This window comes from Rousettus aegyptiacus, unplaced genomic scaffold (assembly GCF_014176215.1).
Source record: "Rousettus aegyptiacus isolate mRouAeg1 unplaced genomic scaffold, mRouAeg1.p scaffold_m13_p_5, whole genome shotgun sequence".
Classification (NCBI taxonomy): Eukaryota; Metazoa; Chordata; class Mammalia; order Chiroptera; family Pteropodidae; genus Rousettus; species Rousettus aegyptiacus.
Window position 1 is genome coordinate 1,043,587 of NW_023416308.1, and position 14,811 is coordinate 1,058,397.

Sequence of the window (14,811 nt, forward strand, 5' to 3'; positions counted from 1 at the left end):
ACTTTACGCACGCACCTGTGTTAGGATTTCAGAGTAATTTTTAGGAGCTGGACGGTAGGTGGCGCTGACGCTCGGTTCTGCCAGGAGTCAGTTCGCGCTGACGAGGAATGCGTTTGCTGCCACTTAAATACCCAGCGCTCAGTGAAGAGCATGGTCACCTGTGTCGCACCGTGGCCAATGCACAAATGCACTAAAACACCTGGCGCGCTTTGGCGCATCTGACGTGAAGACATGTCTCTGCGCGCGGCCCTGTACCGGCGTGGCCGGGCCGCTGTGCCCTCGGTGGGGCCGCGCGGCCCCTCCCCCCCACCCCCGCCCACAGTCCTCACGCTCTGGCCGCCTTCAGAGCCCCGCCCGCCTCGTGCCGGGTGTCCGCTTTCAGATCCGCCTCCCCGCGAGGGCCCGTTTTGGCCTATGTATTAAGCCACACGTTTTAAAAACGCCCCAAGGGTCCCAGCCTCCCCTTCGTCTCCCCAAAGTTGGGGTCACGTCTTGCTTGGGTGTCCCTGTTGAACGGCAGGAATGACCGAGCGCTGGCTGTGTTTTGTCCCACACGCCCCCAGGTGACTACGGCGGCCGAGACCGGCTGTCCCCGGACTTGTACGAGGAGTCGGAGACCGACCCCGGCGCCGACGAGCCCCCGGCCCGCATCTTCGTGGCCCTGTTCGACTATGACCCTCTCAGCATGTCCCCCAACCCCGACGCTGCAGAGGAGCTGCCGTTTAAGGAGGGGCAGATCATCAAGGTGGGGGCGCAGCGGGGGGCAGGTCGCACAGCGGGGCCCGGGGACAGGGGGCGCTCAGCAGGCGGCGAGGACCAGGAGGGCGACAGGCACGCCGGGAAGCGGTCGTCCCGCTGCCGTCCGCTTGCGCAGTGAGGGCCCGCACAGGACGCCGGTGGCCACCCCGCGGGCCACGACGCGGGGGCCCCGTCAGTGCAGAGGCCTGACTCCTGCAACACCCGGCCCGGGGCACCGTCTTCCCGCGGACGGAGCCGTGTGCGGCGGCCCCACGCGTCCCCGCGGCACTTCCATGTGGGGGGGCGGGGCTGGGGGCCCCCCATGCAGGCCGTTAGCTGTGTGAGTTCAAGCGTGAGCTGTCGAGGCCCGGCCACCCCCACAACGCCCCCGAGCCGAGGCCCCGGCCGCGCGAACCTGGAGGACCTGGCCGCCAGGGGCGCGCGCGCCCGCCAGTGGGACCCCACCGTGCGCGGGGGACGCGTTTCCGAACCCACCAAGCACCAGGCCTCGCCTTCTTCCCGCCCCAGGTCTATGGCGACAAGGACGCGGATGGGTTCTACCGCGGGGAGACCTGTGCCCGGCTCGGCCTCATCCCCTGCAACATGGTCTCGGAAATCCAGGCCGATGACGACGAGATGATGGACCAGCTGCTCAGACAAGGCTTCCTGCCGCTGAACACGCCGGTGGAGAAGGCAGGTAAGAGGCTGCGGGCCGCCCCCGGCCTGTCGCAGCAGCGGCGGCTCCGGGCGCGGGACCAAGCCGCGCCGCCGAGCGGGGCCACCGGGATCGGAAAACCTAGCGCCGACTTCCCGCGGGCGAAGCGCGCGCTGCGCAGCGGGCCCGGGGCGTGAACATCCGCGCGGACGCGCCTCCGAAGGCGGGAGCCGCAGCCGGGAGAGCCGCTGCGCTTCCCGGTCCTTTGCGGGAAATGGTCAAATCCCCCCATTCTTACGCTGGAATCCTGCCCCCCAAGGCGATGGCGTTGGCGGGTTGGGGCCTTTGGCAGGGGGCGAGGTCATGAGGGGGGACCTGGAGAGCCCCGCCCCTTCTGTCGTGTGGGGACGCAGTGTGAGGACGGGGCGTCTGCGCCCCGGGGAGCGGGCTCTCACCGAGCCTTCCAGCGACGTTGCATTTATGATCTTTCATTTTTCCCGCGTGCAAGGAACACCTGCCCTTTAAAAAGGTCCCCACTTTTTTTAAATCGCTGTAGACATTCATGTCATTTGTATTACTGGAAAACATTAGGTTAACTTCTAAATCAGACTTCAAAGACAAAATTCGATGGCTCAAAGAATATGCGTAATTTTAAGGATAGTCACCAAAATCAAAATGTTTCCACCTTTTAGCCATTAATAAACTCATTGTCAATTTAAAACCAGCATCTGATGGCCAGGGCTCCACCAGGCTCTTTGCCCACATGAAGTCCCCGAGACTCGCTCTGAGGCCCCGACACCACCTTCTGCTCTCGTGGCTGCCCCCCTTGCCTGTGGTCAACAGTGACTGCCACGGAGAGGGGACAGGCTTTGCAACCACGGACCCAGAGAGCCTAGCAGCTGACGGCCAGCAAACAGTAACTTATGTTACCAACCAGAGGAAATGTCTCTTTACTCCACTTTCCTAACTGCAGCTAGTCAGGGAAACCTCGCTGAGACACCTGCGTGCCCTTCCGCTAGGAGTTGCCACACTTGCTGGTGAGAGACTAGAAGCTTCTCCCCTAAGCCCGGGCGTGATGTCTGCCCTCACCGCCCCGCCCAGCCCCACGCTCCGGCCCTGACCAGTGCACACGGGTGAGCAAGGAGGAAGTGGAACTTTTTCTAGTCTCAGATGACATGAAATCTACCTAGAAAATGTCAAAGAATCTATTTTAAAAAGCTGCTAGAACTAACGAGTGAGTTTAGCAAGGTCGATGGGCCTTGCTAAATATGCAGTATTTCCATAAGTTAGCAATGAAAAAGTGAAGTTTACATTTAAAAATGGATCTCCTTTACAATAACACAATAATACACGAAATAGTGTTAAATGTGATGAAACTCGTGTGGGACCTGTGTGACGAAAACTACAAAACACTGACGAAATTCATCACAGAATTCCTGAGTAAATATATTGTTTATTGATATCGTTAAGATGTTAAATGTCCCCAAGTTGACCCAGCGATGGCTGCATTCCCGATCCGGGTCTAAGCAAGAACGTATGTCGGGTCAGCGAGCTAAATCCAAAATTTATATGCAAGGGCAGAGGAACTAGAGCCATCAAGATAATCTTTAAAAAGAACTGAACCGGTAGATCGCAGAACCTGATTTTAAGACTCACTGTTACTTAATCATAAATCAGTCAAGACAAGGAGGTCCTGGGGAGGGGACAGGGGCACAGGTCAGTGGAACAGGACGGGGTCCAGGAGCAGACCAGCACTTCCAGACAGTTGACTTTCAACAAAGAGGAAAAGGCAATTCAGTGGGAAGCCACGGTCTCGTCAGGGACGGCGCTGGACGTCCGGACACCAAAACTGAATCTCGGGCCAAATTCTCACCGTATTGAAACATTAACTCAAAATGGAACTGCCCTAAATATAAAAACCAAGACTGTAAAACTTCTAGGAGAAAACATAGGAGAGAACTTGGTGATGACCAGGCGAAGATTTCTTTAATGAGTCTCTAAAGCCATGATGCATTAAAAAAAAAAAAAAAAATTAGATTTCATCAGAAGTAAACATGAAGAGAAGAGACAGAGGAGCCTCAGGCGGCCACGCTCTCTGCAGTGACTCAGAAAAGGGGTTTGTGTTTACAACATGCAAAAACTCACAGCTCAGCAGGAAGCCAGTGCCCCAGGGAGGCTGGGCAGACCGGAGGTGCTCTAGGCCACAGAGGCCACCAGGGCGGGGAAGCACTGCAGGGGGACAGGAGGCAGACCACGATGGCAGCAGTGACAGCCCAGCCGGCCACCCGCGTGTGGGCTGCAGCGTGCGCCCTGGATCCCGCCTCCCACTTCCACACGCTGTCCGCCGCTCGCCACAGCAGTCACGCTGAGTGGGGACAACCCGGTGCATTGGACCAGTAAACGCAGGGGACGACCGCGGTGCAGCCACGCGACGGGCCGCTCGCCAGTGAGGGCAGAGCCAGCGCAGTCACATCGGAGACGCAGCACCAGGGGAGAAGCCCCGCGCTTGCCGCGTCCTCCCGCGTGGCCCCACAGGAAAAGGCCGGGGTGCTGCAGCAGGGTCGGCATCGGTGACCGGGCTGGAGGGGGCCACGAAGGAGCATGAAGGGACCGGGGCGCAGAACCCGTCTGCACCGTGCTGGTCGTGCGGGCTGCACGGCGTGTGGGCTGATCCCGGGGCACAGTGGCTCCTGTGTGTCCCCGTCGCCACCTTCAGAAAGTCACGCTTGTAACGCCCCCTGTAAAACTGACGGGCGGACAGCACGGCGGTCCCGTCTGGGGTGACCGCTTCCTGCCAAGGCCACGTGCGGGCACGACAGGTGTGTGTGCGCGTATTCTGAGTTACAGCGCAACGTGGCGTGTGGAGCCCAGCGACGGGCCACAAGTCGGAAGCCTTTGCTGTCACCGGTGCCTGAGCACGAGACCAGGTGGGGGGGTGGGCAGTGGTCTCAGTCCCACTGGCCAAGCGGCCCCCGGCTCCACGGAGGCCGGAAGGCGGCCAGTGCTTTGGCAGCGACCTCACGGCGGCTCCCCCCTTTCCCCTGTCGACAGAGAGGGACCGCAGAGGCGGCAGGCAGCGCCCGGCGCCCACACGCAGAGCAGTGGCCCTGTACGACTACGACCCGCGGGAGAGCTCGCCCAACATCGATGCCGAGGTACCGGCTGGGCCACCTTGCTGAGGCACGGCCGCGCCCCGGCCTCCCCCCGGGCTCCACTCGGGTCCCCGGCACCCTCGGAAGCTGGGAGGGTGTGCCCCAGTCCTGTCCCCGGTGCTGGGATGGCTGACGAGGCGCCAGCGCGCGGGCCCCCTTCAGAGCTCGGGCCGCTCAGAGTCCTGTCTGTGCCTGGCGCACGTGCGGTGCCGGCGGCCCCGGTACGGACTCCCTGCCTCGAGCCCACATCAGATGAAACTGCTCTGCATCCGTGGTGGACACGCAGGGACAACGCGTTAACGAGTGAGGGCTTTTCACACCCAGCGAAAGGACGTTTACAGTATGGCCCTTACACTGCCGAGAGCATCCCGAGGCCCCAGGTCCGGCCGGCCCTAAAGACGCACCACTGGCAGGACCTGGCGGGGACCCCGAGCTCCGGCCGGGAGGGAGTCAGCCGCCACGGCACTGTTTGTAAAGGGGGGCCCCGTTCTGTTTCGTCCCTGAGTCCTAAGAGGCTGCGGAGAGGCTCCTTAGTTTGCGCCTTTCTTCCTCATTTAGTCGCATGAGTAGGTTAACACCCAAGTAATAAGGAAAAAAGGGAACTAGGGAAACCGTGACTTAAATTAACATGGCTTTGTACAGGAAAACGCCACTAACCCCGTGCTGTGTCTGCAGGCCGAACTCACGTTTTGCACGGGAGACATCATCACTGTTTTCGGTGAGATTGACGAAGACGGATTTTATTACGTGAGTTTCCGAGACACCAAGCAGCACCATTTCCTCCGCGTCCTGTTCCGTTTTACTTGTCTGCGCCCCCCTGGGGTCTCTGCCCAGGGCCGGGCCTGCTGGGTCACACAGTGGTGCTGGTTTCCGTTTCGGGAGCCCGGCCGGGCTGTTCCTCCGCCAGCGGCTGCGCCCTTTCGCACCCCACCAGCAGCGCACGAGGGCCCGGCCCTGCCACGTCGTCACCAGCAGCCGTCTAGGCATGGCGTTTGGTGGCGGCCGTCCCGGTGGAGGTGGCATCTTGTGGCCCCGGTTTGCATCTCCCTAAGGCCCGATGGTGCTGGCCAGGTGCCTTTGTGTGTGCTTGCTGGCCTCTATGTGCCTTTTTTGGAGAAACACCTTCCGGAGCGCTCTGCTGTTTTGTGGTCGGGCGGTTTCGTGCTGACTTGCAGGCGCTGGCCCCCCGCCCGCTGCTGGTGTGGCCTTGGGTGGGGGTGGGTGCTCTGACGCAGGGGGCTTCCCCTTCCTGCCTCAGCTCCTGGGCCTTGTGGGCGGAGACGGGCTCCCATGGCATCTGGAGCTGGCCAGCCCTGGACTTGGTTCAGGGCACTTGCGGGGCAGGCTGGCCTTGGGGGTGGGCTGACTTGCTCGGTCCAGATGTCTCGTGGCCCCAGCTGTGCGCACGCACAGGCGTGCAGTGCGTAGAAAGGCCCGGAAGGGTGTGCACCGACCTAAGCAGTAATCTCGGCGGTGTCAGCACTTTGTGGTCCCATAGCATTTGGCATAGTGAGGAGACTGTCACGCACAAGGGAGGTGACGGTCAGCGCGCTCTGTCTGGGCTGGTGGCCGTAGGGACTCAGAGCTCCCAGGGCCGGGGCCTACTGAACCAGACAGTAGAGGGGAGCTTCGGGAAGGGGCCTCACGCTGCGCCCCGCCCCGGCCCCGCCCCGCAGTCTGAGCGGGTCTCCCGGGCACGCCCCTGACCAGGATCAGGGTGGTCTGGGGACACCCACATCCCTTCTCCCTTGGTCCCAGCACTTCGGACCCAGGACAAACAAGCCCACCCCGCCTGTCTGCTCTGCGCCCTGCCCCTTTAGCTAAAGCCGGGAGTGGGTTTTGGGGAAAACAGCGGCTCCTGGGCCTCACGCTGTGTTCGCAGGGGGAGCTTAACGGGCAGAAAGGCCTGGTCCCTTCGAACTTCCTGGAAGAAGTGCCTGATGACGTGGAGGTCTACCTGTCCGACGCCCCGTCCCGCCCCGCGCAGGACACGCCGCCGCGCGCCAAGGCCAAGCGGGTAAGCGGACGCCCCCGCCCCGCCCCCTCCCGCCAGGCGGCGGCTTCCGAGGCCTGTGCTCCGAGGAGCCTGTGCCCCGAGCTCTTCCTCTGCCCTCCCATGGGGGGGCCTGCCTAGACATTCTTAGTGCCAGATCTTAAGTTCACGCCCCCTAACTGGCCCTTTCAAGCCTCATGACCCGCCTTCGCCCACCAGGGGGCGCCCCGCCCAGCCTGCCGCGCCTCCGCGGGTGGCCACTCCTTAGGTGCGCAGGGCGGTGGCTCCCGGGGGCTCAGGCCTGTCCACCGGGAGCCCAGGGCTCCCCGAGCTTGAGCCTCCTGGACGACTAGGTTCCATCGTTAGTGTCTCATCTTTATTTTATTTCATCACTGCGAGTTTTTATATATTACATTTTTATATATATATTTTTATTTCTTTGCTCATCTGCTTGGAAACAGAAGAAGAGTGTTCATTTTACACCTTAATCAGGCCATGTAGCCTTCACGTAAGTGAGCAACTGAAGACACCTCTAGAGATGCCGCCTCAGAGCCACCTTAACGGACCCGTGCGCTCTGAGCTCTAAGGCCACGCGGGCTGGAGAAGGAGCTATGTCCCCGAGGCGGGGCCTCAGCGCCAGCCTGGCGCCGGCCTCGGTTGTAAGGCAACCGCGTGGCAGTGAGGCCGGCCACCTCTCATAGCCCCTTCCTACTGTCCGCAGCACGGATGTCCCAAAGGCCAGCGCGGGGACGTGCGGTTCACGCAGAGCGTGCCCCGCGTCTGCTCACGGGCGGACCCGCGTATTGCATTGCTGGCCCTTCTCGGAAACACCGCGGGGAACTTTAAGAGCATGACCCGAGACCGAGCACACGGCAGAGGCTGCGAGGTGGCCAGAGTCGGCTCTGAGCCCGCACGGCCAGCGTACCTGTCCCCAGGAACTGGGCCTCCGCCCTCCGGGGACGCCGAGTGTCTCCGAGCGCAGGCAGGCGCCCGGGCACAGGCCCGGGCAGGCCGCTGTGCTGGCACGCCAATGCAATACCGCGTCCCGCGGGGGCTAGACGGGGCAGGCGGTGTCTTCAGGTGGCTTTGGGTGCTTGACGAGGTGTCTTCCAGAGTCAGACCTTGATTCCCAATCCAAGCAAGCTCGAGCCCTCGGCTCGCGTCATCCACCTGCTGAGTGACAGGCACTGGGGGGTGGGGCGGGGGGGGGGGGTCTCGGGCAGAGCCCGGCGCACCCCGTCACAGCACGGCCCGCTGGTGCCCGTGCTCGCCGCTGGGGCCACGGCCACACGCGGAGGGGCCTTCGAGCTTGCTTCGACTGGAATTAAGGTTCACCTTAGTTTTTTTCTCTCAACCGGTGTGCCATCGCCAGGGTGTCTAGCCCAGGAACGGCCTGGGCTGTCCCGGGGGTTAGGCACCTGTGTGGTTTTCAGAGACCACACAGCTCCCCTTAAGAACTTCCGCTTTTAAGATAACTGAAGGGTCCTCGGCCAGTTTTACCGTCAGCCTTGTGTAAAGTGACTTCCCCCTGCTTTTGGTCTTAAGAGGAAATGACTCCCTGGCTGTGTCTTGCCAAAGCAGTGGCCACCCCGTCCCGTGGGCGCAGGGACGGAAGCGGCAGGCGCCGTCTCAGGCGCTGGGCAGGGGTGCTCCCCGGGGCGCTGCGCCCCTCCCTTTCCCGGTGGGACTCGGGGTGCGCGACGGCACCGAGCGGGCGGTGGCGCTGGCGCACGCTAAACTGTGACACTGTGCCTACTAGGTTCCTCCCGAGGGTTCAGGGACAGCAAGGAGAGAGCCGTCCCCCACAGCCCGCCTCCACGCGGGGTCACCTGCGTCACCTGTGGGGACTGGTAGTCCTGGGAGAGGCAGGGGAGTGCCCTCCAGAAAGAAAAAGGGGCTGCTTTTCAAAGGCAAGAGGCTGCTGAAAAAGCTGGGTGCGGCGAAATGACCCCTGCGGCTGGGACGCGTCCGAGTCTGTCACTCTCTAATCCCGCACTAGGGCTCCCAGGGCTCGCGTCCTCCCTAACTGTCTCCTCCCTGCCACCAGTAGAGACGTGCCCTTTGCACTGCCATCCACCTTAGCCCGCTCGCCCGCCCGCCCGGACACACCGCCCCCGGCCCGCTCCCAGCCTCCGTGCCCCAGGCCTGACGGGAGGGGGGTCTCCCCAACACACGGGGGCCAGGCGCTCCGGGCAGCTCACTCGGGCTGTGAGTCCCGTCTCTGTGCATTTGTCACCTGCCCTGAAAGGAATGGTTCCAACCGTCCTCCCTCTCCAAAACGCTTGCCTCGCGCTGCGTCACCCTCGTTGACTCTGGTCTTGACGCCCCTAGCCCCACGGCCTTGATGTTCTGCCTTACACACACACCGTGCTTCGTGCCGTCTGGTAAGCGTCAGCGTCCCCCGGCACGTGCTGGCACTCGGCCCACAGACGCGGGTCCAACTCGGCGTGCACCGCTGTGCGCTTTAGGGACCTGGTTTTGCGTCTTTCAGAGCAGGCGACACAGAAAACGTTTACTTATTCAAATCACTCAAAGCAGAGGACAGAAAGTAACTCGGTTTGGCCAAATGCCACCGCTCCAACCTTCCAGAAAGCTGGTGACACATTCATTGCTTTTAGCGTTACATTTTGCAGTGTGTGGATTTCTGTTATTTCATTATTTGTCAAAATGTCACACACAACTACTCAACACGAACAGCACACACGAGAAGCGATCCACGTAACGCGTAAGCCACACCCAAACATCCCAAATTTAAGTCTGTTAAAATGAATCCATAGACCTTCCTCATTGGCACTTGAACAAAAGACTTACAGAGTTGCTGGCAGATGTCTTTGACAGTTACGATTTTGTAATTCTCGTCCACTTGTAAATTGTTTTTACTCTTTATACATACTTTCCAGACTGCCTTTCTTTTGTAATTTGTGGAAGGGTCGTAAGTGCGCGGCAGCGCTCGCCCTGCCGCGCAGTGTGCTCTGCCAGTGTGTTCCGTGTAGACGAAGCGGAGGAGACGCCTCGGCGCGTCAGTGCTGCGTGGGCGTGCGCATGTGTACAGTTCGTGTGAAACGTTTTATAGAAATAAAATTTGTTATTTTGTATAATGCCGTCTACGCTGTATCTTTGCGTCAAACCCTGTGGAGCAGCACAGCCCAATTCCTCCCCAGGACGGGACCCCACGGCCGTACCTTCTCTGCAGGTGCTCTCTTCCTAAAACAGTTCTGCCCTGTGTTTTGGGAGTCCGTCACAAAGTGCTGTCCCACGGGCACTGTCAGTGACAACCCACTCGGGCAAACAAGAAAAAGGTAATCAGCACCCAGGCAGTATTTCTCGTGCATGAGAAATGCGTACAACAAAGACTTCAAAAGTGAAATCAAACCATATTAGTAATATTTTCCTCGGGCAATGTTAGAACTCAAACGAACTCTACCAATTAAACACAAAAAAATGCAACTTCTCAAACCTAAGGGCTTTTCCTAAAGGCCTTAATTATTTTAAAGTTGTCCAAATAATAAGGTTTAGTCTAGTAAGAAGCAAAAGCAACATGCTGTTGGCAAGATGGAAATATAATTCCAACGCGTCACACGTGAAGCTCCCACGGGGGCGCGAGTGCAGCCCGCCACGCTGCTGTCCACGCCGAGTTCTCACCCGCTGACTGGCAGGTGCAGGCTGAGGACGGGGGAGCACGGCTCGACCTCGTGTGTGGGATCGAACACCCTCGAACGCACATGGGCCAGGTAGGAATGCAGGGGCAGGGGGGACGGGGAGATGGCGGTCAAGGGCACAGAGTTTTACTTATGCAGGGTGGACGAATTCTGGAGCATACACGTACCGTGAAAAACAAAAAACAAACAAAAAAACCTGATGCTAGATCAAACTTAGTCCAGTATAGGAAACACCGATATAAGATGACAAGTCTACACAACGGCATGAATGTGCTTAATGCCACACACGCTTAACGATGCCTGAACTGGTATGTTTTATATGACACAAACTGAACAATGAAAAATAAACTGATGACAATTTCTCAAAAAAAAAAAAATCAAAGTTACCAAGACTATCGTTATCTCTAAATCTCTTGAAGATATTTACAAATTTCCCAACAAAGCCCAAAGCAACAACGAGCTAGACTTAGCTTTGGTGAAGGCTACCAAACATTCCAGGACTACGCACAATGCCGACTGTACACAAATTCATCCAGACGAGAGGAAAAATGCCCAAACCTCTGGCCAGCATTGTCCTGACACCAAACTAGACAAAGACACTACAGGAAACTACAGATCGACAGCACCATAAATTGAGATTTAAAAAAAAAAAAAATCCTTAACAAAACATTAGCAGATTGAATCCAGCAACATTTGGGAAAGGACAGTGCCCTGTGCCCAGCTATGGCTCACCCCAGGAATGAAGGTTGGTTCAACATTCTGAACAAAACAAAACAACGTACTTTACTGTATAAACAGAACAAAGCAAAGACATATCTGATCATTTCGATAGATACAAAATTCAATTCCCAATGTCTCAACTTGGGAGGGTCAACAGCCAACAGCGTCCTGAGTGGTGGTGACTGACCACCTCCCCCTCCCTCAAAAGCAACGCACGTCTGACGACCTGCGCTCGGCAGCGTACCGGCGGCACACGGGAGCTCCCGGCCAGCACGAGGGAGGACAGGGGAGTCGTGCCGCTCGGGAGGAAGGAGCGAAGCGGTCTCCGTCTGCGGAAGACACGGAGGGGCCTACCGGTCGCTATCAGGACGAGCAAGTCGTTTGGCAAGGTGACAGGGTACACGGTCAACACGTAAAAACCAACTGTATTTCTACAAACCAGGAAGAGTTCGCAATGAGAAACAAAAATCAAAATCTAGATGTGACACAATAACATAATGCGTAATCGGTTGCATTAGCATCAAAACATGAAATAGGGACAAAGTTAACAAAACACGTGCAAGACCTGGATACTGAAAAATATAAGACCGCTTAGAGACCACGCAAGCGCGCGCACGGTGGGAGACACAGGCGTGTACACGTTCACTGAAACTCGTCAAACGAGTCATTTGCACGTAAACTACACCAATAAAAACGATTCAAAAACAATAAAAAGCAATGGCCCGTGAGCGGGGTCAGGGCCTGGAAGCAGGGTGTCCGGAAAGGTGTGAGCACTGCCAGTCCCCAGCGTCCCGGGCCCCGGGCCCGCAGCGGGGCTGCAAGCATGCGGGTGGCAAGCTGGGCGCTGCTGGCCCAGGCGCCACCCCGGGCGGGCTCCGTCTCCACGGGTCCCAGACCCAGGAGCACAGTGCCTGCCTGTGCTCCGGCCACCTGCCCATGCCACAGTGGGGGCCATGAAGTCCCCCTCCACAGGGCTCCTCGCTGCCACCCCTGGTCCCATCCCTTGCGCTGGCTTTGGCTGGGGGGCGGGGAGCGCGGGCGGCATGGCCGGGGCCAGAGTTCGCTGTGAGGCGGAAAGAAACGGAACTGGAGCTTCAGGGGACACGGAGGGACCCGGGGCCCACGAGGCCTCATTTTTCGGATGGAAATGTAACACCAGGTTTGAGCCGCTAGAACGTCTGAGGGACAGGAAAGTCGGAAACGCAGCAGGGAGAGCCGAGCCCTGGGTCGGGGGACGTGTGGCCGCAGGGCTGCTGGGCCCCTGTAGGGCCCATGACGCCTCACGACCGCTGCAGCTTCCGGCGCAGCACACGCAGGGTTGAGCTGCCGGCGAGGAGGGGAGGAGGTGCCAGGCAGAGCGGGCCGGCCCGGGAGCCGGGGCTCAGCGACCGGCGGGCGTGGCTGGCGCACCTGAGCCAGACCTGGAGCCGAGCCCCGCCACCCCCGGGAGGGTCCGAGTGGTCCCCGGAGTGGTCCCCGGAGGCAATGCTGGGGCTGCGGGGGCTTCTGAAAGCACCAGTGAAGGATGGGAAGACCCCACCCCACCTCCGGACCCAGGGGCCAGGCGGTGTGGGGGACGGGGTGCCACTGAGGCGCGAGGTGTCCTGGGAGGAAGCCAGAGGGTGAGCAAGACAGTCAAAGAACGTGTCAAACGAGCGGTGGCTTCCATGCTCTGGGGTTCCAGGGGACACCGCGGGTCTGGGGAAGGGGGCGGTGTGTGGGGAAAGGCCTGGGGCCTGGAGAAGGGTGCGAGGCCTCGGGGACCAGGGCGTGCACGCTGGGGCGGGGGCTGTGAGGGCGGGACGCCCCGCCTTGAGCTCTGCTGGCCGCAGCACAGGACCCCCGGAGGGGCAGTGTCACCGCAGCGGAGGCTCTGCCGTCACCCGGCCGACCGAGGGCCCACCCTGCCACAGTGCACAGGCTCCACGCCGACTCGGTCTCTTGAAATCAGACAATTCCTCTCTTTTTACCCCCAATTTTTAAATCTCTTAACTGGGCTAGAGCAACGACACAAACGGAACTAAGCCTCGGATAACGGCGACACCAGCCACGCGGACGGGAACGAAACCTTGACGAGGCATGGACGTCGTGACTGCACCTCAGAGCCTCAGGCTGCAGTGGCTGTGACGAGTCCAGCTCGGGCTGGCAGACGCCACGTGCAAACGGAAATTCCAGAACGAGAAAACTTCCAATCTCGGGGCAAGCGAGTTCCAGGGAGCACCGCGCGAAACCCTTGGGAGAAAGCTCCGACCTCTGACCGGGGGCGGAGGGGGGGGGGTGGTTCAGGGGCTGTCGAGGGAAAAAACCTGCAGACTCAGGAAGGAGCCGGACTCCCCGCCCATGCGCCTCTCAGGAGCGGCCGGGCTCAGGCGGGGAGGAGCTGGCGCCTTGGTGTCTGCTCGGCCCTCGGGCTGGGCTGCGGCGGGTCCCCTCTTGCAGGGATGGCTGGAAGCGCCACTTCTGAAAGCTGACTGGCCCTCGACGGGCTGAGTGGACACACACTGCACTGCCCTGCCCGTCCCTGCCCTCGCGGGAGCCGCTCAGCACCAGCGGCCGGGCACAGGACACGATGCCCGATGGCCACGTCCAATGGCCGGGGCTTTGCCACAACCCCTGGGGAGGTGTGTCCTCCCACGGGGGGGCTGAGACCCTGTCTGTCACCCTGCTGGGGCGACCTGATAAAGGCCACGGTCGGGGGCAGCAGGCCAGGGCAGGTGGCTGGTCGTTCCATCAGCTGGGCGCCACGGGTCATACCAGCTGGCACTGGCCCAAGTCCCAGACAAACCGCCTGGCCTCCCCAGGGGTTGCGGGTCCCAGGCCTGGGGCGGCGCAACCCAGTGGTCCGTGTCACTACAGAGCAAACGAGGGGACGTCCAGCAGACTGCCCACAGGCACCGCCCCCTAGGCATGGCAAGCCCTTGGTGACCCGCCGGCCTTCTGCTCCGGCCGCAGGGGTGCTCCGTCCACTGCGGCTTCACGACCGCCACACCCCCACCCCTCACGCTTTTAAAGACGATAGAGCCCCCCCACCCCCGCCCCGCCCCGCCGGCCATGGGGCGGTCTGAAACCTGCTAAAAACAACAGTGTGGTGACAGGGGTTGGCCCGGCCAACGGGCCGTGCCCCGAGTCGGCCTCCCACGCTGGGGCGGCCGGACGCCCTCGCGCCCTCGACACTGCGTGACTTTTGTCCCGGACTCTGCTGGCGGCCCTCCAAAACTTCACGGTCCCTTGTTCTGCTGGTGTTTGGACATCAAACCGGTTTAGCGACCGAGGCTAAGAGCGGGGATGATGGCGATGACGGTCATCAGCTCAAACCAAAAGGAAACGCACAGTTTTCATCCCCAATGTGTTGATAAGGCTCAACCCAAAAGGTCCGCATTCCACAGACCAAGTTCAATGACCCTGAGACGAGGACTTTACTGAACTCTGTTAGTTCCGGTCTCACGGGCTCGTGCGGGCTCGTCTGTGTTCACGCTCGGTCCCGTGATGACCACCGTTCAAAGGTGTTCCCCTGACATACAGGTACTCCTTAAGTTCAAGCCTGCTGTCTGCAAAACTTCCTGAAAACTACAAACCTGTAAGTATGAATCAATCGCGACCTCCCAGGCCGCGCCCCCACCTGAGCAGTGGGCAGCCGCCCTCCCCCCGTGAACACGGCAGGAGGCGTTTCCGCACATTTCACTCTGACACTGAAATTCAGAAGTGACACTAATTAACTTTTAAAAACGGGACATCCTCTGGACTGAATGTACTCTCTAGCAATTTAAAAAATACATTATGTGGGAAAAAATGCATATGCTTTAAGTAAAAACGAAAGCTACAATGTAATTCAAATAAGGTGACAATCACTTCAATTTTATTTTATAACAAATAGAATGATGTTCCAGTTGCAAA

The 14,811-nt window shown here is 59.8% G+C and overlaps 1 protein-coding gene across 7 annotated transcripts in view; it reads left to right on the forward strand.

The window, feature by feature from the left end:
* Positions 1 to 11,655, forward strand: part of RIMBP2 (RIMS binding protein 2) — a 130,877-nt gene extending 119,222 nt beyond the window's left edge. For 5 of the 7 annotated variants that reach the window (XM_016145982.2, XM_016145980.2, XM_016145981.2 and 2 more), the window contains 4 exons: positions 564 to 745; positions 1,267 to 1,435; positions 4,445 to 4,548; positions 5,221 to 6,180. In XM_016145982.2, the coding sequence (XP_016001468.2) occupies positions 564 to 745; positions 1,267 to 1,435; positions 4,445 to 4,548; positions 5,221 to 5,775 (1,010 nt within the window). In that variant the 3' untranslated portion in view covers positions 5,776 to 6,180. Of the gene's footprint in view, positions 1 to 563; positions 746 to 1,266; positions 1,436 to 4,444; positions 4,549 to 5,220; positions 6,181 to 6,427; positions 6,563 to 6,999 lie in introns of those variants that run through there. The other 2 variants (XM_016145986.2, XM_016145984.2) reach the window with 2 other exon arrangements.
* The last annotated feature ends 3,156 nt before the right edge of the window (positions 11,656 to 14,811 follow it).